At 36.1% G+C, this 24,497-nt stretch overlaps 1 protein-coding gene across 1 annotated transcript; it reads left to right on the top strand.

Annotated features, from left to right (window-relative positions):
• The first annotated feature begins 817 nt into the window (after nucleotides 1–817).
• Nucleotides 818–24,497, top strand: LOC121853166 (xylosyltransferase oxt-like). Its single transcript, XM_042347128.1, has 18 exons — nucleotides 818–1,031; nucleotides 2,281–2,353; nucleotides 2,690–2,847; nucleotides 3,797–3,851; nucleotides 9,983–10,136; nucleotides 10,983–11,125; nucleotides 11,589–11,752; nucleotides 11,879–12,081; nucleotides 12,254–12,420; nucleotides 13,005–13,135; nucleotides 15,439–15,615; nucleotides 16,069–16,174; nucleotides 17,033–17,247; nucleotides 17,851–17,970; nucleotides 18,139–18,369; nucleotides 19,440–19,594; nucleotides 21,043–21,213; nucleotides 22,562–24,497. The coding sequence occupies exons 1-18, from the start codon at nucleotides 831–833 to the stop codon at nucleotides 22,755–22,757; spliced, it is 2,820 nt and encodes a 939-aa protein (XP_042203062.1). The 5' UTR covers nucleotides 818–830; the 3' UTR covers nucleotides 22,758–24,497.

Genomic DNA, 24,497 nt, shown 5'->3' with positions numbered 1-24,497 from the left:
TAGTTGGTTGAATGTCAAGTACAGGGTATGTTAAGGCAATATCAGGTAAGGTTAATGTTGAGGTTATCCTTGCATGTCCTTCCGATTTTCAGTTGTTTACTTATATTTCGGCATCTTTCAACCGGTCTCTTTTATAAATGTGTTTTATTAGAGTCGCCTTAGTGAGCTGTCACTGTCTGGTGGAGACTACTTATCATCTTGTGGGGGTGTGTGTATGATAAGGCGGCTAGTTGTCATGTCATGTTCAAAATAATATATGCATTACTTCTTAACTTAACATAATTATAACCTTAAAGCTGATATTATAAATTCAGAGATAAAAACAATAGAAAATCACACAAAATAATAACATAAGGCCATGTCTTATCGCCTGTGTGTTCATAGTAACCAAACACGACTTCCAGTATATGAGACGTTAACAACAAGCTTTTAATGTTATCTTCAATATTATTAATGAAGCTCTGAACCATGATAATACATATATCATCATTTTTAACACAGAGAGGTAAATAAGATGCCATCCACTGCTATTTTCTAACAATAATACATTAACGTTAATCTCTGTATCCCCTTCACTCTGTTGCCCAGACAGTAACAAAAATACCAACCTTATCGTCAACATGTTGCTTATTTCATCTTATGATTATAAAAATAATATATTCCATCAAGTCATGCTTTTTATATATAAATTACTATATTATATTACACCTTGATAAATATAAATAACCATATAAAAGGATATTATTCGTTGTATTTAGTATTATGGTGACCGGTGGGCATGGTACAGTTGGCAGCCGTGCACAGTGGTTTGTTGACATATCAGCGGCAGGATGGCTATCGCCCCTGCTCGCGCTATTTTGATAGTTAGTTTCAATATATTCCGTGTAGTATGCAGGAAATACGGATTTTACCTTGTTATTGGGATAATGATCATCCTATTTCAAGGTTTTTCGGGGTACTATGTGTTGCGCCTGGGGACAGATGAGAGGCAGTTGGAAGCTTACAACAGCCGATCCATACCTGAAGAGGAGGTAAGGAGCATCTCTGACACTTAATACCTCTTACACCTAAACCTTTATTGAACTGATTATATGGAGAGGAAAGTCCGTTATATCAAGGTCCATTAGATGTGAAACCTCCCTTCAGCTAATGAACTATATCGATTTGAAAGTCTTTTATATCGAGGAGCCTTTATATGTGAATCCCCATCTAACGAAATATCTGGAGAGAAGTCCGCTATATGAAGGTTTCACTGTACTGTTATAATTCAGAGGCTTAAGAGAGAGTATTGGTAGTGTGAGTCAAGGTGTCAGTACCAGGTAAAGGTATAGTAACTTACGAGAAAGGGAAATAAGTATTTTAACTTGGTTTTTCCTCGAAGTTCTGTAATATATGTACTTTGTATTATATTGTTTTTAACCTTACTGGGATCACCTGAAGAATCGTCACCCCAGAGTGTCCACCTGAAGAATCATCACCCCATGTTGTCTCACCTGAACACAGTAATTATCACCATGCCAAACTCTGGGGTGACTGTATTCTCCATCTTTACGTGTGTGGCCTTAGTACAGTGTTTGGTTTTCCCAACTTTGTTTTACAAAATTACTTAATTTGATTCCTCAGTAATACTTGACGACAGTATCGCACGTTATCCAGGGGCTTTAAGAAATTTTTCCGTAGAAGACACAGTGAAACCTCCGTATAATGGACCTGTCTCCATATATTCTGTTAGATGGAGGTTTCACATGTAGCGGATCCTCGATATAATGGACTTTCCTCTACATACAGTCCATTATATAGAGGTTTAGGTGTAAATACTTTCTTACCTCATGATCCACTTAATGTCAAGAAATATTGTATTGAATACAACCTATTCCATACTTTGTTAAAATGGGAAATAATAACGAGGTATTTATATTTTTGTTATTTATGTTGACTTTTTTCATCCTTAACACTAATCTTCGTCCACCTTCAATATCTCACCAACGCTTCTTTGCTTCTTTACACAAACTCATTCAGTGACCATTTCATACACACCAACCTAACCTAATCTAATCTAATCCAACTTAACCTAACCTAACCTTACCTTACCTTACCCAATCCAATCCAACCCAACCCAACCTAACCTTATAACCAACCCAGTCTAACCTAACCTTATCCAACCCAATTTAACCTTACCTAACCCAATGTAATCTATGTATTTTCTGACTATGTTACTGTGTTGTGGATTTAGTTTACAAGGACGTGATCCCTACTAACTTTTCATGACACATTTTGCAGAGATCACAAGTGGATGTTGAGAGTCGTGTGTATCAAGCCAACGACAAGGGAGACGCTGATAGTCACAACAAAGGTAAGTTATAGATGCTGTGATGTTGAAGTTTTTTTATATATTTTTTTACAACTTTAATGTTTCGTAAGTTTGGTTTGTATGAGTTTATTTGTTGTCTATTTTATTCTCTAACTTGTGTTAAATATAGGATAATACTCTTGAAAAGTCAATATTATTAATGAATTCATATTATTCTCTCCATTATGTGATCAAAGATGATAAATTGGGTGTATTACTGGAAGAACATAGTACAATATAACATTTTAGCATTGAATGACTAAATGTTCAATAAGATAAATAATATATGATAATAGTAAATGGGTTTTTATTTATATTTTAATAATCTGAAATTATCAGGTCCTCCTGATGTTGCGGAAGTAGACAGTAAGGAGCTAAGCAAAGAGTGGCTGGGGATCGACACTCCTTGTAAAATCAGAAGTAGAGAAAGTTTGTCTGCCATCAAGAGAGCCACTACAGTTCACTGCAAGACTGTCATTGCTAACATATCATGCCAGGTATTGATGTAGTGTAGTGTACAGTATTGTGTTGATCTGTGAGTCTTGTCATAATTTGGTACACCTTAAATGTGTATCAGTGCAGGAATAACCTTATCAACCCCTTCCAAAAATCCTTGTCAGAAAAAGCCATTTTCTTATTCATTCTTTGATACATTACTTTATATTATTGAAAGACTTTTTGCAGTTAATGTCAGACTGTTGGAGTTCATGTAGGTACCTAAGTATTTACCCACTAAGTCTCGTTATATTGCTAAAACTTCCAAGAGCAACTTTGGAAATGTAAGTTAATAAAGGCATTTGCTTATGATCAAGAGTAATGAGTAATTCAGAATTTTTTTTATCTAGGTTTTAGTTTAATATAAATTTACTTAGTGGAGAGAAAACCTTTCCAGTACTGTACTGTATATCATTAAACTGGTCAGTAGAGTCACAGAGTTGTTAATCAGTTTATGGTTTATTCTTAAAAAAAAATAATATTGTACGAATTTAATGTGTACCTTTAACTTAATTCATTTTGTAGTTACAGGTATTTTTTCTTTAGTACAGTAAAGTACGTATACGGTAATTGATAACATTTAGTAAATATACAGGAATTACACCATTCTCTTCATTTTTTGGCTGCATGAAAAGTGATACTTATATAAATAAAGTTTTACTATACTGTACACTATAAAGACAGGATCTTTTAAATATTTGTTATTAGTAATTCATGTATTGACCTTCATGTGGGAGTAACTCTTTACTAAAATGGTTCAGAGTTTGTCAAATAAGTCAACTGTTTCAGTAATTTTTTAAATATTTTTAGACAAAAGAATATCTATTGCAAAGATAAGTGTTTTCTTTGTACAAAATAGCGTGATGTTTTTATGTTTAGCAGTACAGTATTTATTTAATTAAAATATATCATAATGTCCCTTCTAACACTTCTTTACATATGTGTGCACAGATTCAGGCTGGCAGCTTTTACCCAGTAAGACTTCAGAGCTACTGTCCCTCTAATGGTAAGATTTAAGTACAGTATACATAACCTGTAAGACCTTAATCTTCTTTTACATTCATACAGTATTGGTTACAAGGAACAGTATTGAAAACCATGTGTTTGGATGTTGCATCTTCATCTTATTCATATTTTGGTAGACTTTTGGAACAAAATACAATAGAGTGTTGGAGTTGTTTGGTGCGTCCTCTCAGTTGTTTGGCTCACCTGCTGAAATGTACACTCACTATTATGAGCACTTTATGTATTGTACCTATTATTGATTTTAGTTTAGTTTAGGGAATGTTTTAGCTATTTTTTAATTTATTTTGGATTGATGTATGTAACTGAATGTATGTACAGTATGTATGTATGAAATGGTCAGCATGCTGGCCTCGCAAGCGAGTGGACCCAGATTTGATCCCCGGACAGGGTGAAATTTTGGGCAAGTTTCTTTGTGCCATTTGCCTGTCTTCCCAGCAGTAATTGGGGACCTGAATGTTAATCGATTTGCAGATCGTGTTCCGGGGTAATAATTTTCTTTTATATATTTTCCATTATGCCTTGGTAACAATTTTGTTGTCAAGTGATCCACCTAGTGTAGGCAGGAGAGAAGCACTGTACACACACAATGTTTTGATGTGTTACTTGGATGAGTTGAACAAAAAGTTACACACCTCTTTTGCTAACTGAAGTCCACCCTGTTGTAATTTAAGTGATTTTTATGTTTTGCATAATTTTTCGAGGATATTTTTGGTTTTATTCACTTGCGTGATACAATATACTCATAGCTATAGAGCCAATGGGTTTAGCCTGGATGAAACTGATGAATGTTGTGATTGTTTAAAAACTAGTACAAACTTATAACCCTACAGTCTTCACTAGCCTGTTTTAGTATTCTTCCTTACCCACAGAAAACGTACAGCCAATTCATTGTAAGGGCGAGAGCAAGTATAGGTATGTTTGAAAGAAATTACTGTACTGTATTTCCACTTTAATTTTTTTAATTCTTGGTTAAATTATAAAGGGAAGAAGTGTGATTCATCAGGTAAATTATGTATTGAATTGTGTTTTAGGATTGTTGAGGAGTGAACCATCCATTACTGGTGGGCTGCTTGGCTTTGGCTTAAAACTAAATTAACATTCTATATTTTCTTGTTGCGGTCCCAGGACGTAAGAGTAAGTTTGAGTACTTTTACACACGCTATATAATTATTATATCACTACATTATGTAGGTAGTGTAAATTGATGCACCACAACATGCAAGTGAAGTATGCACATTAGATTAGATGGAGAGCTGAGGAAATTTATATTTTGCTGAGTGTAATTCTTGTTACCTGATTATCCATGTTGAACCTCTGCCAAGAATGTTTTAGCTATATTTTAGCAAACAAAAAACAGATCTTTAAAAGTTTTCCGTGTTTCCCAAAGGCCACAGGCTACTGACTGTGTACCCTAATGCTGTATACACAAACACTTGCTTCCCCCCGTCATTGCTCAGGTTACATCCTGTACTGTACTGTACTGTACATGCACTGATCAGGTAAAAAAGTATTACATTGACTTGTATTTATTTCCAGTCGTATTTGTATTTTGGTTTTGATTTTTCTAGCACTGATTGCATCTTTGAATTTCACATCACCATTTGCTACATGTACTTTATTGTGAAATCACTTGAGCTTGCAGTTTTTTTATATAATATTTGTAGATGGCAGGAGGGGACAGCCCTTAAAAACCTCTGATTGATAGCTAAAATATTCCATCAAAAGTGGTTACTACGAGAGACTACTGTACTGTACTGTACAGTACAGTTTACCATATTAATCCACTGGCTTGATGCTTTCTCAGATAATAAAGGGTTTTTAATTTATTTGGGAATGTTGTTTTGGAATAATTGTAATTACCAGGGCCCGTATACACAAAACTTTTATGCTAATGACATAATAGTACTGTTAGCTAGCAGTACAATTTAGAAGTTATACACAAAGCTCAACTAGCACACTTTTACTGCACAAATAGTTGTTTGTTAAGTACCACTAAACAGCGCTAAAGATAGCAGGAGTTCATCATATAAATTGGTCTTATGGCTGAATAACCTCAATAAAATGATGAAGATTAATTTCAATATTTACATTTATATACCGTGTACATTTTGATCATTAAAATAAAAAATAAAATCTAATCTCTGTAGTGTGAAGGAGGATTTATTAACCAAGAATAGTGATCGGTGGCGTTTCCTTGCCGTACTGTTTGTAAACAAACGAACGAAAAGGAAGCCCAACTGGACAGCAGACCAGACTTTATTATTGGTGGTAGCCATTGAAGAGAAAAGGTTAATATTGAATGGTCGCTTGAAGGCTTTCCTGAATAATAAAGACGAAGAGAGGGTTATTTTGCGTTATCAACCCATCACCTTTTTAAAAAAATTTCTTACCATTTCATAGATCTTGTCAAGTAACGAAAGAATATGCTTGAACTAAGCGACGCATTCCAAAAGTAAACGCGATATTCACGATTTATTCGTAAAAATCACGAATTTTTCCAAGTCTCAATTTGATGTTATGGTGACAAGCAGCATCGCTCTTGTTTGGTTAACCATCAATCACCTTTTTTCACATGAAAAATATATTTTTTCACAAGTTTTCTTGCTGTTTTAGATGATTCTGACATTTATCTTTGGGGCAAATCTCTTTATTTAGTTATGTTAGGTTAGGAAGTAAGGATGTTGCCTGGTAGGGTCCTTACCTCCTAACCTAACCTAACGAAATAAAGTGATTTGCCCCAAAGATAAATGTCAGAATCATCTAAAACAGCAAGAAAACTTGTGAAAAAATATATTTTTCATGTGAAAAAAGGTGATTGATGGTGAACAAAAAATAACCAAAGAGAGCATGGCTGGAAATTACCATGAGAGTCAATGGTGCATTTCCTAGTGTGGTGAGGTCAGTGGCAGAGTGAGAGACACGCTGGTTCTCAGTATTGTCCAAGTCAAGAAAGAAGATCTCTGCTATAAAGAGGTAATACACACAATATGTTCACACTATATTTAATATATACTGTACTCACTATATTCATTAAATATATCTCTCCTTTCCCGATAAATGCGTTGCCACCGCTGATTTTGTTGTTGGTTTGCGTTGCTATCAACTAACAGACCACTATTACGGGACATAAAAGTGCTCACGAGGTCTTTTAACTTAACAGTACTATTAAGGCCCTTAAAGTTTTGTGTATGTACTATTAGTGCTTAACAGGTCAGCCTTAACAACTGTTTGTTAGCACTTAAAGGTTTTGTGTACTGTATACCGGCCCAGGCCATGATGTGATCACTTTTAGCCGCCCAGTTATTGTTTGGTTAATATACATGAGTATTGCTGGATGGCTGACCAAATTTAAACTTGAGATGCTGCACTCAGCACATTACTCAGCCATTTTAAGAGGAACCTTTTGAGTAAATTTCCTCGTGTTCTCAGAAGGATAATGTGTATGCAGTAGTGGCTCAGGTTATGTAGAGTGCAAATGTACAGTTACGGAAAAAAGACCAGTCAGTCCTCTGTCCCATCCATGAACCCTGAGACTCATGAACCTGTGAATCTGAGACATCACTTAACCCAGTACACTATCTATGGGCCTAACAGTGTGTCATGTTTCGGATTCACCTGTACATGAGGCTTGGGGTTCACGAATGGGGGGATGACTGACAGGACTTTTTTCCATGACTGTACAAGAATTGGATGATATATAATTTTTGATGTACATATTAATATTTGCGTAATTCATTAACTTACCAAACATAAATTTGTAAGACATTCTTTTCTAAGTATATTTTGTAGTTGTCTGCTGGAAACCGTGCATGAATTTATTAATGAAATATTTTAGCAGCTTCATTATGCTTTTATGATTGTTTATTTTTATTAGTTTGCATTGTTACAATATTTTTGGACTCTTGATATAAAGTGGGTGCTGATGTTTTCATAAGTACAGTCAACTACTAAACTCCATTCGTCTCTCCTCCTGAACCACGAACCCCAAGATTCAGACTCTTGAATCCAAAGTATCTATGGACAAAATAATGTTTCAGTCTACTGGTTCGGGTTCACTAGTCTGGACCTCGGGGGTTCATGGTTCAGGGGAAGAAGCGAACGGACTCTAGTCGCTGACTGCACTTCACTTCTGTAACATATCTGATACTCGTGTACAAATTTAATGGCATTTTATGCTATTTAATATACTGTAATATGCAGAGTTTTCCTTAAGCTGAAGTTTTCACACAGCAGTACATTTATATACTCCAGCACCCCTTCTGTAGTTGTGCTCCCTCAGTAGTTCTGGCACCATACTGTAATTCTTATTTTTTACATTGATTATGCTGGTATGCCACTTTAATATCCTGTCATGTATTTTATTGACTCTAACTCGTGTGTAAATAGTGCAGAGTGTTGAGTTTACTGCAGTGGGACCTAAAGACCATATAATGACAGTTGTTAGTTGACTTGGTAGTGTGTAAGTTGTGGACAAAAAGAATTCAGCAGGCAGGGAGGGAGGTGGTGTATGGGGTAGGTGGAGACTTGGCAACATAGCATAGAGGCGGCGATTTAAAGTCTGAGATTTTCTTTGCACACCACAAATTCTTATGTTCACAACTGTACACTGGTATTTTGTTGAGGAGATGCCCCAGTACTGTACCTCATATAGGCTCATTGTAATCATAACATCGCTTAAACTTAGGGAGAAAAAGTTAGATTTTGTCTTGTAGATTTGAATTATACAGTATAATGTAACTAATTACATTGTGATTGTCAGGTTAGCTTAGGCTGTAAAAAATTGGGTTTGAATATCGTTGTATATAAAAGACTACAGGTGTCACCATAGGCATGACGAGCCTTCCAGCAACTGACCGACATGCTCATTGGCTATACCCGTATCACGCTTACATTGTGTACAAAAGTTGGTCCATGTTCCAAGGTGTTTTGATGGTTAGTTCAGGGCCTTTGAATATCTTGGTTCTCAGAAGGTTGTTCTTAACAATGGCTGGGGAATTAATGGCTTAACATCTCTTGTTTCTTGTGATATAGCTGTGACAAGTAGTGGTTGGGTGTGTACTGTACTGTACTGTACTGTACTGTACTGTACTGTACTGTACAATACTGAACTATACTGTACTATACTATACTGTACTATACTATACTATACAGTACTGTACTGTACTATACTATACTGTACTGTACTGTACTATACTGTACTGTACTGTACTGTACTGTACTGTACTATACTATACTATACAGTACTATACTGTACTGTACTATACTATACAGTACTATACTATACTGTACTGTACTATACTATACAGTACTATACTGTGCTATACTGTACTGTACTGTACTGTACTATACTATACAGTACTATACTGTACTGTACTGTACTATACTATACAGTACTATACTATACTGTACTATACTATACAGTACTATACTGTACTGATAACCCCAGTTGCTGTTCATTAGTTATTTTGAAATCTCTTTTGGTTACTTATATTTAGTGATCTTGTGATGAACTTTTGTAAAGCCAAGTACAGTATTAAATACAAATAATAATTATAGATATTTTTTTCAGTGACATACAGTACGTAGTTGATTGCTCACCTTTATTATACATCCCCTGATATTGACTGACTCATTTAATAGGTAAACAGGTTTTCCTTCAGTAATACTGTACCCAGGTTAATTATGTGTAATACTACCTGCCGCACAGATATGCACACTCCCTGCTGCACAGGTCTGCACACTGCCTGCTGTATAGGTCCATACACACATTACTGTACCAATACCTGCTGCACAATCCCTGCTGCACAAATTTACACATTAAACCTTGTACAGTACTCTCTCTCTCTCTCTCTCTCTCTCTCTCTCTCTCCAGTATAGTAGTATACTACAGTAATTTCTAGCTTTTTTTTCTGCAGAAAATAATGTACTATTTGTCATATTTTTTCTCATTAAAACTTATTATAATTTTCATATTTTATATACAGTTTATAGTTGAACTAAATTGATCCATTCATATTACTTAATATTATTATAGGCCAAATTTGTGTGTGTCATATGAAATATTTTACTGTATGGAAGTTGACGAATGATATTTTTTTATACCGTACATAGGAAAGGTTCGAGGCAAGCACGTGGGCTGCTTTGTTGACAGTCGTGAAAATCGAATACTGAGAGGCCACGCAGGACAACTAAAGCGCAACACTCCAACCTTATGTAGCGATATATGTTATCAACGTGGATATATATATTCCGGAGTGCAGTATGGGTAAGCATATGTCACGGTAGTGAGGAGGAAGTAGAATATAAGTATTTTATTAAGTTTTGTTTGACTTTTATATGAAATTTTTATAAGTCATCTTTTTCCTAACCCCTTCCATAGGTATGCCACTTCTAATATTTTATGGGCTGAGGCCTGACGCTTTTATTCAGCTCGGAGGTGACCCCATACACAAAGCGTTAATTAAACATGTACTGTTCTGCAAAGGAAATTTTGTTTTCTATTTAATTTATAACTTTTCATTGTCATTTATGTTGTCCCTGCTAAATATTATCACTTTTCCTGTACTGTACTGTAATTCTAAACCAAAATACTGTAGAAAGTTCTGTGTACATTTGTTGCCTGGCTATTATTATTCCTGTACAGGCAGTCCCCGAGTTATGAACTGGTTATGTTCATGGACTCTGTTCACAAGTCAGAACAGTGTTATTTCAATACGTTAAAGCACAACCCAGTCCGTACAAAACAACATAATATTCCATACATAACAAGTACTGTAAATTCTGTACTGTAAATAAAGTGATGTTAAACAATATAATGTACTGTAAAAAATAAAATTTTAGTTACAGATTTTTTGTGATCATATTGGGATCCAGTTTGTAAGCACAGCTCTCTGTAACTTTGGGGACTGTCTGTATTATTATAACCATCTAAATAATTTATTACGAGTACATCTTATTTCATTGTTAATTCCATTGAGTCAGTTGCCATCAGGTAATAGGATGAATTGTTGTTGACATAAAAACATTGATATCTGTGAAAATTTGTGAATGGAACTTTATGTAGAAGGATATGTAGTACAGTACAGTGAATACTTATGTTTGCCTTTAACAGGAAGGAATGTTTCTGTGGTAATGAAGAAATACCTCTTCAGATGAAAGTTGCAGACAGCCTGTGCAATATGCCATGTACTGGGGACTCTCATCTGAAGTGTGGAGATTACCTTCACATTAACATTTATCAAACTGGATTGGCAAGTAAGTTGAAACATTGTTATTGGGTTTTACACTTAATTGTACTTATCAAGCATCAATGATCATCTTAGTTTACTTAGTCAACCATATAAGACTTAGTCATCTCCGAGGTGCTTAGCTAAATTTGTTTTAATTAAAGTTCTTTCATTTTATAGGTTGGTGCTCTCATCTCTGTTTCTGTATTACTTTTTGGTTATCAGTTTTCATTAATAATTTAACACATAAATGTACAGCTTAATGGGATAGAGTCTGTTTGTTTGCCCCTGGTTGTGTCCACTATGTAGCCTAATGGGAGAAAGGTCCATGAGTGAGAAGAGAGATAGGTTAAGGCTTAAGCTTCATCACACTGTCTATGATATAGCCAAGTCACATGTACTGTGCCTTGCTACAAGCCTTAAGCATTGATATAAATAGTTTTGTTGTTCTATGAATAATCTTGTTATGAATCCTTAATGAATCCTTACAGAGTATGTCCCACAAGCTCTGAAGGGGCCATCATCAGCGGGCAGAAACATCCCAGTGAGAATTGTTTTCATCTTGACCGTCAATGGTAGAGCCATGAGGCAGCTCAGTCGGCTAGTTAAGGCTCTCTATCACAAGGACCACTATTTCTTCATCCATGTGGACTCTGTAAGTGTTTGTTTAATATGGTGACACTAGCAAATAGTTTTGATGATATAGCATAGTTTAGGGAGAACTTTGTGAGAAAATGTAAATGTTTTGTGGTTTAAGATAATACTCTTGTCTGCTCTTCAGCGACAAGACTACCTGTTCAGAGAGGTGCTGAAGCTCGAGGAACAGTTCGACAACATTCATGTGTCTCGGTACCGACTGTCTACCATATGGGGCGGTGCTTCCCTCCTCAAGATACTTCTACACTGTATGCAACAAGTGTTACAAATCAAAAGTTGGAATTGGGATTTTGTCATTAACCTCAGTGAATCTGATTATCCTATTAAGTGAGTGAACAAATATTTTTGGCTTTTAATTTGCATATAAGTGAGAACATTGATATAAGTAGTAGCATACATTAAAAAACGATAATTAAGTAATGTTTATAGAATTATTATCTTTCTGTACTGTGGATGATATGTATAAATGTGTTAACTTCATCTGTCTTGGGTTTTACAGAAAAAACGAGGAGCTGGTGAGTTTCTTGACCAACAACAAAGAACGCAATTTCCTCAAATCCCACGGCCACGACACCAACAGATTCCTTCAGAAGCAAGGACTCGACCGCACCTTCCTCGAGTGTGAGACTCACATGTGGAGGATCGGTGAACGACGGCTGCCTCTTGGTTAGTCCATCATCTTAACTGTATCATTATTTTGTCTTATATCATTCTACAGTAAGTTAGGTGATGAACACAAGCTTTCTGCACATGTGCTTTGAAATTGAGGTAATTGGGTGAGCTCATCAAAGGCAACGCAGGCCAAAATTATGACATTTTTCTTGTGCAATTCCTTAAAGTGAACATTTAATCCAAACTCCCTTTAATGTCCTAATCACCAAGTTTATTAGCTGCTGTACATTTCAAATTTAAGAAAATATTTAAATGTAAGAATGTAATCTCCCCCAAATTCATCTTCATTTTACAAAGTGATTCCACTGTGTTAACCACAACAACCTTACTTATATTTACCTTATATCTAGACTACATTATCATAGCTACTACTTGTTTTATGAGTTCAAGGGGAAATCCATTAGATTGAGGTTTCGTTGGATATGAAACCTCCATACAACGGACTTTATAGAGAAGAAATCCTGTTAGATAGAGATTCGCTAGACGTGAAGACCTCATCTAACAGGTAAATGGAGAGAGAAGTCCGTTATATGGAGGAAGCACTCTACATTATTAGTAATTTGTGATCCTTTCAACAGGTATACGCGTGGACGGTGGTAGTGACTGGCTGTGTCTTAACCGTCATTTTGTGGAGTATGTGATTAACAGCCAAGATCAGCTGGTGGGAGGCCTTAAGAAGATTTATTCCTACACCCTGTTGCCTGCTGAGGTATGTGGTGGTCAACATAGTGCTGTACTGTACTGTACGTGTGTTGAGAATATTTAAAACACCAGTTACGCTGTGCTTGTAACATGAAGTACATACATACCTACATACATACATACCTACATGCATACATACCTACATGCATACATACCTACATGCATACATACCTACTTACATACATACATACATACATACATACATACATACATACATACATACATACAGTACTGTACATACATATATAGAGTTACAGTATCTTGAAAATTTTGATTTTGTTGAAAATTTCAATACTGTATCAGTCCAGTGCTCCTGATTAAGGATCTGGGCTTAAAAAAGTTATATTTGAGTAATTAGATATTTGTCATAATGACTCATGGAACATTTTAATTAGTTCAGCAATGCTAATCACATGCCTCCTATGATTTATCAATGGCACTCTTTTGTGTTTTTATTTATTCTTTTATTTTGGATGTACAATTAAAATATATTAATTTCCAAATCCAAAAGAAAGGAGCTTTTCTGTCATAATCTTAGTATACTGTACTATACTGTACTGTACTGTGCTATACTATACTATACTATACTATACTATACTATACTATACTATACTATACTATACTATACTATACTATACTGTACTGTACTGTGCTATACTATACTATACTATACTATACTATACTATACTGTACTATACTATACTATACTATACTATGCTATACATACTCATAACAGTAACTGTAACATGCGCTTTGACTGCTGTGTAACAATGTGTAACAGTAACAGTAACATTAACGTGGCAGTGCCGTGCGGTAACGTGTCTTATGTATGTGGCATGACATTGGCTGTGATTGAGCAGTGCGTTAACTGTGGCGATGTGCATGTGACGTGGCTGTTAACCTGTGCTGTGGCGTGGTGACGTGCTGACCAGCTGGTGGCTGATGGCTGATGTGCTGTGGTGTGCTGTGGCTGGGCAGTGTGCTGTGCTACGTGTGCTGGGGCAGTGGCAGTGGCAGTGGCAGTGGCAGTGGCTGTGGCAATGGCTGTGGCTGTGGCTGTGGCTGTTGGCGTTTGATGTGGCTGTTAATAACATGCTCTGCTATGTGTACTGTACTATACTATACTATACTCTACTATACTATACTATACTATACTGTACTGTGCTATACTATACTATACTATACTATACTATACTATACTATACTATGCTGTACTTTACTATACTGTACTGTGCTATACTATACTATACTATACTATACTATACTATACTATACTATACTATACTATACTGTACTGTACTGTACTGTGCTATACTATACTATGCTATACTCTACTATACTGTACTGTACTGTACTGTACTATACTATACTATAATATAATATACTATACTATACTATACTGTACTGTACTGTACTATACTATACTATACTATACTATACTGTACTGCACTGCACTGTACTGTACTGTACTATACTATATACTATACTATACTGTACTGTGCTATACTATACTATACTATACTATACTATACTATACTGTACTGTACTGTACTGTACTGTACTATACTATACTATACTATACTATACTATACTGTACTGTGCTATACTGTACTATACTATACTATACTATACTGTACTGTACTGTACTGTACTATACTGTACTATACTGTACTATACTATACTATACTATGCTATGCTATACTATACTATACTATACTATACTATACTATACTATACTATACTATACTGTACTGTACTGTACTGTACTATACTATACTATACTATACTATACTATACTATACTGTGCTGTACTAAGTTAGTCTAAAACTATCAAGACCCCAGGACCAGGTGGAATAGAAGATGTGTGATGACCTTTTGACACGTTCTTGTATTGGTCTCTGCCCGATGTTTCACCTTCTTTTGGACACTGAGGGTCTCTTTACTTTTGGATTGGCCATATATATGTAAAAGTTGACTGTGTTAGTGACATATGAGTGAATTGTGGTGATAAAGAAATAGATAATGAAGCTGAAGTTTTATTCTCTTATGTCTCAGCATTACACCAAAACATAAGAGAATAAAAATCTTCTTCACTCTGTGTTTCCTTACCACCACAATCCACTCACCTACATAAATAAAGACTTGTTGAAATCTGCAGGATGACTTTGATACTGTGTCCTTGAATTTCTCTGTGAACAACAACTGTCTGTAGAAAGTAGGTTGATGGATAGATTAATATAAGTCAATTGGAATGTAAGAAAGAGGATGTGTAAACGGTAATCCTTATTTTTTTTGTACTTTCCCCCGCAGTCATTCTTCCATACTGTTCTCCGCAACTCACGCTTCTGCCAGTCTTTCACGGACAACAACCTTCATGTTACGAACTGGAAGAGGAAGTTAGGCTGCAAGTGTCAGTATAAGCACATTGTTGATTGGTGCGGCTGTTCACCCAATGACTTCACTCCTGGTGATTGGCCTAAGCTTGAGGTAAATTACTGAATACTGTACAAATACTACAGTGGAACCTCCATATAACGGACTTCTCTCTCCATATAATCCATTAGATGGGGGTTTCACATCTAACGAACCCTTGATGTAATGGACTTTCCTCTCCGCATAGTCCATTAAATAAAGGTATCACTGCATCTTAAACCACAGGAAAATATTTTTAAAACCAGGAGAGCCAAAGGGATAGCATGAAGAACTGCCCTCAGGTTACCATGTCTAACCCATGCAAGTGTGGAAAATGCCTTAAAACATTGATGGTGGTGATGACGATTGTGAAGATGATGATGATGATGATGATGTTGATGGTGATGACGATGGCAGACAGTCAGATAGATAGACAGGAAGAAAGATTGATAAATAGACAGACACAAACAGACAGACAAAAAGGTAGACAGAATTTTAGAGAGAGTAATGGTGACTTTGCTCCCACAGACGTCATCATCACGCAACCTGTTCTTCGCTCGAAAGTTTGAGGCGGTGATCAGCCAAGCCATCATTAACCAGGTGGACGCTTGGCTCTACACTCCCTACTACTCCTGTAAGTTGTCTCACTGTTGGGGTCATATTAGCAATAGGATTGGGTGGTTTGGTTGGCTGTCACTGGTCAAATTGCCATACTGTTTACTATTTGGTTATAAAAATTATAATTTCAATAGTATCTGATAAATTTGATGGCTTTCGTTGGTTGAGTTCCATACTGTTTACTATTGTAAATCACACTATGTCTTGAGTTTTAAATCACCATTATATACATTTTATGAAGAAACAATACTAATTCTATTACCGGTATATAAACATGCTAGTTTTTACTACTTAGAAAAAGGTATTTGTCATTCCAAAAATGCCTTTTGGCACAGGTCAAAACATGAATTTTGTTTAAATTTCATACAAAGGTTCTCTTACACATGCTGGTTAAGGATCTGGATTAAAAATTGTAAAATTCAAGAAATTAGTTTTAATTATTTAGCCTTAAATAATTAAACACATTTGGAATTTTTAAAATGTCAATTATTCTGTACATTTTTCAACACACGCACACACACACACACAGACATGAAGTTTTGTATCCAACAGCACACTACGTATACTGTATACATCTTTATACTCAAGCACATACCGGGTATGTTCCAAGAATAGTATTATGGTACAACTCTTGAATTTCTATGAGCAATGTAATACCTGTATATAGGCTATGATGTACTGATATAGGTACTGTAATTATCTTTATTCCTTTGAGGCAGGTAATGTACCATATGTATCCTGTACTGTATTGTAGGGAAAAAAAATTCCTTGGCAGTTTTGAGCAGTTTTATGTACTGTCGTTGTCTGTTCTTATGAGATTGTAGTTTGTGAGTAATGACGAAAATAACTCATAATTTTAAAACCCCTTTGACAGCTACTCCGGGACTAGAAAGTTACTGGGAAAATCGTTACCATCATGAGGACAAACCGTCTAGCAATAATGACGCAGCCCTTACACTCTACCATGCTGGAGCCAGACTCAGTACTCAGTCACTCTCTCATCTCATCACCACAGAGAAGAATGACTGCGCGATCTATGCCACTTCTGTTCTTCAGGCTTATTCCTATCATGTTAGCGACACATTTAAGGTAAGGTGGTGGTGTATAAATGGTGTTTTATGAGTTGAAAAAGAGGAAGTATTTGATAATATTTTAGTATAGTATATATGTCATGAGGGAGTATTGCCGGGTTAATTGTGGTGTTGGTGGTACAGTGGTAACATATGTATCTCTCACCAATATGTCAAAGGTTCAAACACTGCTTGGCCCAGACACATGTGAGAAGGGTGCTAACCAGTGTGACCTTCACTGCCAATCATCACAGGTTTCCTGGAGTCCAGTTTCCTCCTGTACTAACACTGGGTAGACCAACTGCCCAAATGGCTAGTAAGCTGATAAGTAGTGAAAAATATATACCCTGTGCTGTATATGTATCCAGGTATTTGAAGCTGCCTGTGGAGGGGTTTGTAATGGTGTCTAATTATTATTTTTTTGGGGGGAGGCCTTGGTGTACCATCTGTGTGTCATCTGATGGACTCACTTAGTACTCTACTGTATCTGGCTGGCTGTGTTTATAATTTTTTGTGGCAGAAAATATGGTTCAGGCAGACAGATCATGGGCCCCCTCACAAACTAGAATACAGTACTGAAGTGTATTTGCATCTGTATTAAACCATTATTGTTTTTTTGCAGGGTGTTGTGATACAGTTTGTGGGTACTATAAGTGGTCAGGGAACCTTTCATCTTGAAACTTGGATCTTCCCACATGTCAAGTACAGGTTACCCTTTGAGAAACCAAACCATAGATTAACTGTGAGTATATAGAGAAAGACTAATTTTATTAATACTGTACGTCGTTTATGTGTTATTATCAGAAGTGAAAGTTGATGGTCATCTTTATTTATTTTTATAAGATTTACTTTTTATATTTTTTCCTGGTGACTTGTTTCATTGCTTCATCTTACACAATCTTTGTTACAGGATCTGGAAGTGGGAACAGATTTTGACGTTAAGGAGCAAGTTTTTCGTAACTTTGGTGGAGCTATGGGCCCCAACAGTGACGTCACTGTAGCAACACGATGGTCTGGTGGGGTGACTGGTGATGAGAGAGTTGGTGGGGAGGACACAGTGCAGCATCCTCTCATAGTTCTCATTGATCCAACATCAACTCTTGCTGCTGAAGCTGAGATTACCCTGGAACCTGGAGAACAGGTCTGGTGATGTTAATTGTCCTTTCTGTCACCTGCAGTGAAACCTCCATATTATGGACTTCTCTCTCCATATAATCCATTAGATGGGGGTTTCACATCTAGCAGACCCTCGATATAAAAGATCTTTCATGTCTATATAGTTCATTAGATGGAGGTTTCACATCTAATGGATCTTTGATATAACAGACTTTCCTCTCTATATAGTCTGTTTAATAGAGGTTTCATTGTACTATTACACCTTTTCACATATACGTTGAGACATTGTTATATATCTATTTGACAAATTTCATAACCGAATGACAGAACACATATCGAATGACAATCTAAAATAACTGTTCGTTCATGCTAACGGAAATGGTTGACATATGTTATGAAATTGACAGCCGTGAACAATAAACCGACAGTCTACAAATAGTTTGAGAATGTAACAATTGGAGAATGACATACCACCAACAGTTATTTTAGATTGTTGTTTGATATGTGTTCTGTCATTCGGTTATGAAATATGTCAAATAGATATATAACAATGTCCCAACGTATACTGTATGTGCAAAGGTGTATTATTATTATTTTTTAGGTCATCTTTGTTTCTACTGAGTACTATTCTGTACTGTATCTTATATGTGTAGGCTAATGTCACTGATGTTGGCAGCTTGTACAGTACAGTATTTCTTTGAGCCGTCTTCATTATTTTATCAGCTTCTCAGTTTTCAGAAGTAATGTTGTATCCGCTCTGCACTGTAGTGGGTCGTCGAGAGTATGGTACCCACTTACTATGGTGACTTGTTCTTATATTATTGTTTAGAGAAAGATCATGTTCCTGGGTTCATTTATTAAATAGGAATTACAGTCACAAGTACAGTAATATATAAATCCACTATTGAGCTTTTCATTTCATTTGTAATACTGTATTGTTAAAGAAAAGGCTGATACAGTATTTACAGCCATAGGCAAATATCCTGTTACAGCTTAAGACACTGAACTCCTGGAGCCTGTAAGAGCTACCTGGGTCTTGGTACACCTTGAGGTAAATAATAGGACTCTTACCAATGAATTTACTTTCTTCACCAGGTCGTCTCACACAATTTTGAGTTACGTAAGCCACTTCTTCCTGGGTCGTGGATGATGCGAGTGCTGATTGACAACGTTGTGATCGCCTCCCACTCGTTCCTCATCTTACCTCTCCAGTTTGTACAAGGGCGTCAGATATCAGTTAAAGAGGCCAGGTGAGATAACAAATTACTTATAACTTTATTTTTATCTCATAAATCAGTTATTTTCTTATCCATGATTATACCATATCTTATGAGCCTATTTTGAGTATAACAGATTTCTGCAGATGACTTTCTCAAACAGCGAGTCATCCTAGTGAATGTCATCTTCAAGTACTGTACATAGATTACCGTATTTTACGTTATATAAGACGCACTGTTTTGTCCAAAAAATGGCAAAAAAAATCAGCCTACGTCCTGTATGGGAAGTTGAGGTCTCCCGTAAGCTAATGAATCCCCCAGTTGCTGTCTCCAATAGGATAAATTCTACCTAACCCAATTCCAGAATTAAAAATATGTTACTGCTTACTTAAACATTAAGTGTTATTATTTTTGATAAATTAAGACATAAATATTGTAAATATAAAAAGTTGATCTATTACTGCTCTGCACTGTACTGATGATGATAACCTGAGAAGATTAACGTCCGTACGGCAGACACCCAACTCTTCAAAGGTAGTTAAGCAGTAACTATTTCTGAACTCTTACAAGCATTATAATCTATTAATGTCATACCTGCAACATTTATTTTTAAATCTACAAATACCTGATACGAATGAAGATTTACAGATAACTTTCTTTTCACATTGCATCTGTTAATAGCGCTGGCGGCATTGTAGCCAAGTTAGACTCAGGTAACCACCAGGTTACTGGGCTAAGTTGTGGTGTAATGGTTGTTTTTCATCTCATATTTTCGGGTAGATATACGTAACTTTCTTCCTTTATTTTTACTCGATTACATGCACATACCATCATACCGGTACATACATAATGTGAAAAAAGTAAAAGAAATAATTGTCCTAAGGGTAAACATACAAAAGGAATATACATTTCTTTGCACATGAGTTAGTTGGCTTAGTGGGGAGCAGGAGGATGGCTTGGCAGTTGTTGGTGGTGGTGGTGGTGGGGGTTGGGGGTTGCTTGGGAATTGGCTTCTTTTTACTGGTTTGCCAATACAGTATTTTTTGTTACTTATTTATTAGTACTATTTTTATTTATTCCTCACATTTACTGGTACTGTACTGTACTGTATATATTATTTTAAGGATACTATGGCTACAGGAGGAAAATAGACACAAAATATTTTTCCTAAATACTCCCTACTAAAATGGGGGGTGCATTTTATAGGCCATGAAATATGGTATATTACAACACACATTCCATAGTACTTTGCTACAGAAGAACCTTATCAATATATATACTGTACAGTGTGTACAGAGGCCTCAGTATAAGAAGGGGATGTATTCTGCAGAATTCATGTGTAAGAACTCATGTATACAGTAATGAAAGCAAAGTCCCCATGAACATTGTGTTCTTGATCAATTAGTCGTATTACCTCCAGTGTTTACATGTAATTTAATTGTGATTCTTGTTTACTCATATGTGATTTTGGCCATTTTTAGGATGCTGCACAAAGGACCGTCAGAGCCATATACTAATGCAGATCTCAGCCACAGTAGCCTCCTGCTGAGCCTTGGGCAGCCTGGTAACTCCTCAGCCCAGGAAGTCTCCGCCTTACACTCTCACCTGCATGGTCCTAAGCTGTCTAACTGGATCGATAATCTAGTCACCAGGTAAACTGAAGGTTCATGCAGTGAAACCTCTAATTAACGGACTACTGTACTGTATATGGGGTACTGATTTACGCGGTCAATTGAACCCATGGGGTACCGCGGAAAGTGAAAACCGCATAAAGTGAACAACAGAACATATGGGATTAATTCCAATAGAGACTGGCCCGACCCCCAAACTCCACTTTTTCAGACACAATACCTATGTTGTAGTAAAAATAACATCTTAATTTTATGATGGTATGCACACACAATTAATAATTAAGAGAAATATCAATAATATTAGGTTTTTTAACACTTACATTAGTAGGAAAGATGGCTGGGCACACGGGGATGGGGGGTTGGTTCCGAGGCAGAGGGCAGATTATTGGCCCTCACCTGTATCACTTGTATCAATTGTATCACTATCCACCACATAGGCTTGCAGGGCCTCTTTGTCAAACCCCTCAAAGTCCATATAAGTCCATATCCTCACTATCACTATGACTGACTTGGGCCGGCTGTGGTGGGTGGCGGGTGAAGAACTCGGTAATGTTTTGATGACTGAGCGACCGTGTGCGCATCCTGCCCGCGCTGCTTCCCGCGTATATGAGTAGATGCACCGCGTAAAGTGAAAGTCCGGTTCTGGTGAAGTACCGCGTAAATGCGAAATCGCAGAAAGTGAAACCGCGTAAAGCGGGGTATTACTGTATATCAAGGGTCCGTTAATGTGAAACCTCCGTCCAATGAGCTATTGTATTTGGTATAGAGATGAAAGTCTGTTATCTCAAGGGTCCTTTAGATCTGAAACCCCCATCTAACAGATTACAGGTAGTCCCCGACTTACGACTGCTTGGACTTACGACCGTCGGGACTTACGACCGCCGCAGTTATGACCATTTTTTATTTATTTTTTCCCAAATGACGCACGCATTTTCTATACCGAAACGTTTCCAGTTAATGTAGTCTCCATGTATAATTAGAAAATTATGGGGGCCCCATGTGCATTCAGCTGACTACATAAAAGGTAAGTGCTCAGTCACACTGTATCCATTCCTCATTATTTATTACTTTCACTGTACTGTATCCATTCCTCATTATTTATTACTTTTACTGTACTGTATTTCATTGTAGATTTTTTATTAAAAAAAAAATTGATTTTTTTTTTTATCTATGTCGGACTTACGACCATTCGGACTTACGACCTGGATTTGGGTCCCTAACCCCGTCGTAAGTCGGGGAGCACCTGTATATAGAAAGAGATGTCCGTAATATGGAGGTATCACTGTAGTTGATTGACTTGTGAAAAATTAAATAACCATCACATTAATAACAATAATTTATGATATAATGTTCTCTCATTCCCTCACAGGTTCTACACTATTCAAGATTCATGTTACATCCCTAGTCAACACGTGCCAGAGTGTGTTCACGTTCTTCTGGACTCCTGCACAAAGAACATCTGGAGCTCTCAGTCACCCGACCCCAAGTCACACCTCGGGGAAATTGACCCCAAGACGGGAAAAATTGTCGACTCTTACCGCATTGGCAATAGTGAATTTAGATAAGTTTGGTGATCCAGATATAATGTGTTGATAAAAATCTCTGGATCAGTGTGGTTGGTTGCAGTGAATATATCTACCCAGTTATTGATATATCATACTGTGTACAGAACAGCATGGGAGAGTCTTGTTGGTGGGACCATTAAGAATTTATGATATCACTTGGAACCATTTTATTAGTATAAGTGCATAATTGGCTGTGTATCATTGCATTAAAAATCATTTAAAATAAAAAATAAAATGAAAAGGAATATTACAATGTATATAAATATAATGAATATATTTTTTATTCTTTCAAACTTTTTTCTCCATAATGATGAATGATTGGAAACAGTAGCACACACACACACACGCACACACACACAGTGATGAATGATTAGAAACATTAGCAGATACAGTGTGTGTGTGTGTGTGTGTTTACTCTTGTTTTTGGCCCAACCTGCATTAAGTGGGGGATATGACTTGAAAGAATAAAGAATATATATACAGTAAATATATATATACTACATGGTATATGTGATATCGTTCAAGAATTAGGTACAGTACTTATCTTATGACCGTACATTTGATAAAGAATGATAAACATTGTATGGTTAGTAATATCTAGAAATAAGAATTCCCACAAGAAAGTTTTCATTCGTGTGACAGAACTCAAGATTTCCCTCATAAGAATGTTGTTTGAGTCTCAGGATAAGTAAGCTGGAACTTATTACAGGTGTTAAATCAAATGGCATATAGTACTGTATATATATGTATTACTGTATATGTACTGTACAGTATGTGTATGACCCATTGCAAGACCTAGAACAGTGAATCATCAAGAAAACCAATTCAGTGAACAGCAAGGAGTTAGATCCATGTTTTGTTCTGTGCATGCTTTAAGCTTACACACATCTGTGAGTACAGTATATCAAAATTGGACAATTAAATGATTGAATAAAAGTTATGAATTACCTGGTTTGTGTGTGTGTGTGTGTGTGACAAAGTTTCACATGACTTAGGAGTTCCTAATACCCAATGCTTGTGTTCTGAAGGGAACTGAATAGAAAATATGAAATCAAATCCATTCCCCAAAATAAGTATTTTCACATGTACAGTATTTAATATGAAAGAAGCTTTAAGATGCATAATACAAGCACAAATTATATGTCACAGTTTTAATATAGAGTTATTAATAGTCTTTGTGATAAATACTTGTGAAAAAGTGTTTTTATAGTGAATTTGGTATACTGTATAGAACTTGGGGGCACATCTGGCCAGTGAGATGTGTCTGGTTGTCTGGTGACCATCAGCTTTACCAAATGGTTGTTGTCATTTGATTCTGTATGTTAAGAATGTTCTGATTAACTGAAGAGTTTAAATAATGTGATAACATTATATGTGCCATTTAGTAGTGCTGAGCCTGAGGAGTAACATACAGTTGTAAGTTCCTTGGGTGAAAAGTCTAGTACATTAATGGCTGTTTTGTTTGATGTTTATGATACACACTTCACAATGCTCATACAAAAATCATTATCAGAGCATATATATGGATGGCTGGCAATTTTAATTGTTTAATAGTGAATTTATTATGGAAAACTTGTAGTGTTTTAATATCTTGATAATATGAGCATTTTGTAACATTATTTGGTGTATTATGAATGTAAACAAGAATAAAAGAAACTAAAGAATAGTCTAGGATTACGATTAGGATATTTAAAACAAATTGTGTTTTCAGTTACATCTCTTCAAGTTTGGGTAGACAAG

Source organism: Homarus americanus, unplaced genomic scaffold (genome assembly GCF_018991925.1).
Source record: "Homarus americanus isolate GMGI-L3 unplaced genomic scaffold, GMGI_Hamer_2.0 scaffold32871, whole genome shotgun sequence".
Lineage (NCBI taxonomy): Eukaryota > Metazoa > Arthropoda > Malacostraca > Decapoda > Nephropidae > Homarus > Homarus americanus.
Note: the sequence above shows the minus strand (reverse complement) of the source record. Positions and strands in the feature narration are given on the sequence as shown.

Bases quoted from the DNA above. Each gene is read 5' to 3' on its own strand.
- LOC121853166 (XM_042347128.1), top strand. From the start codon at position 831: ATGGCTATCGCCCCTGCTCGCGCTATTTTGATAGTTAGTTTCAATATA. The intron at 12,082-12,253 runs GTGAGTGAACAA...TGGGTTTTACAG, and splicing joins GAATCTGATTATCCTATTAA to AAAAAACGAGGAGCTGGTGA. The intron at 21,214-22,561 runs GTAAACTGAAGG...ATTCCCTCACAG, and splicing joins ATCGATAATCTAGTCACCAG to GTTCTACACTATTCAAGATT.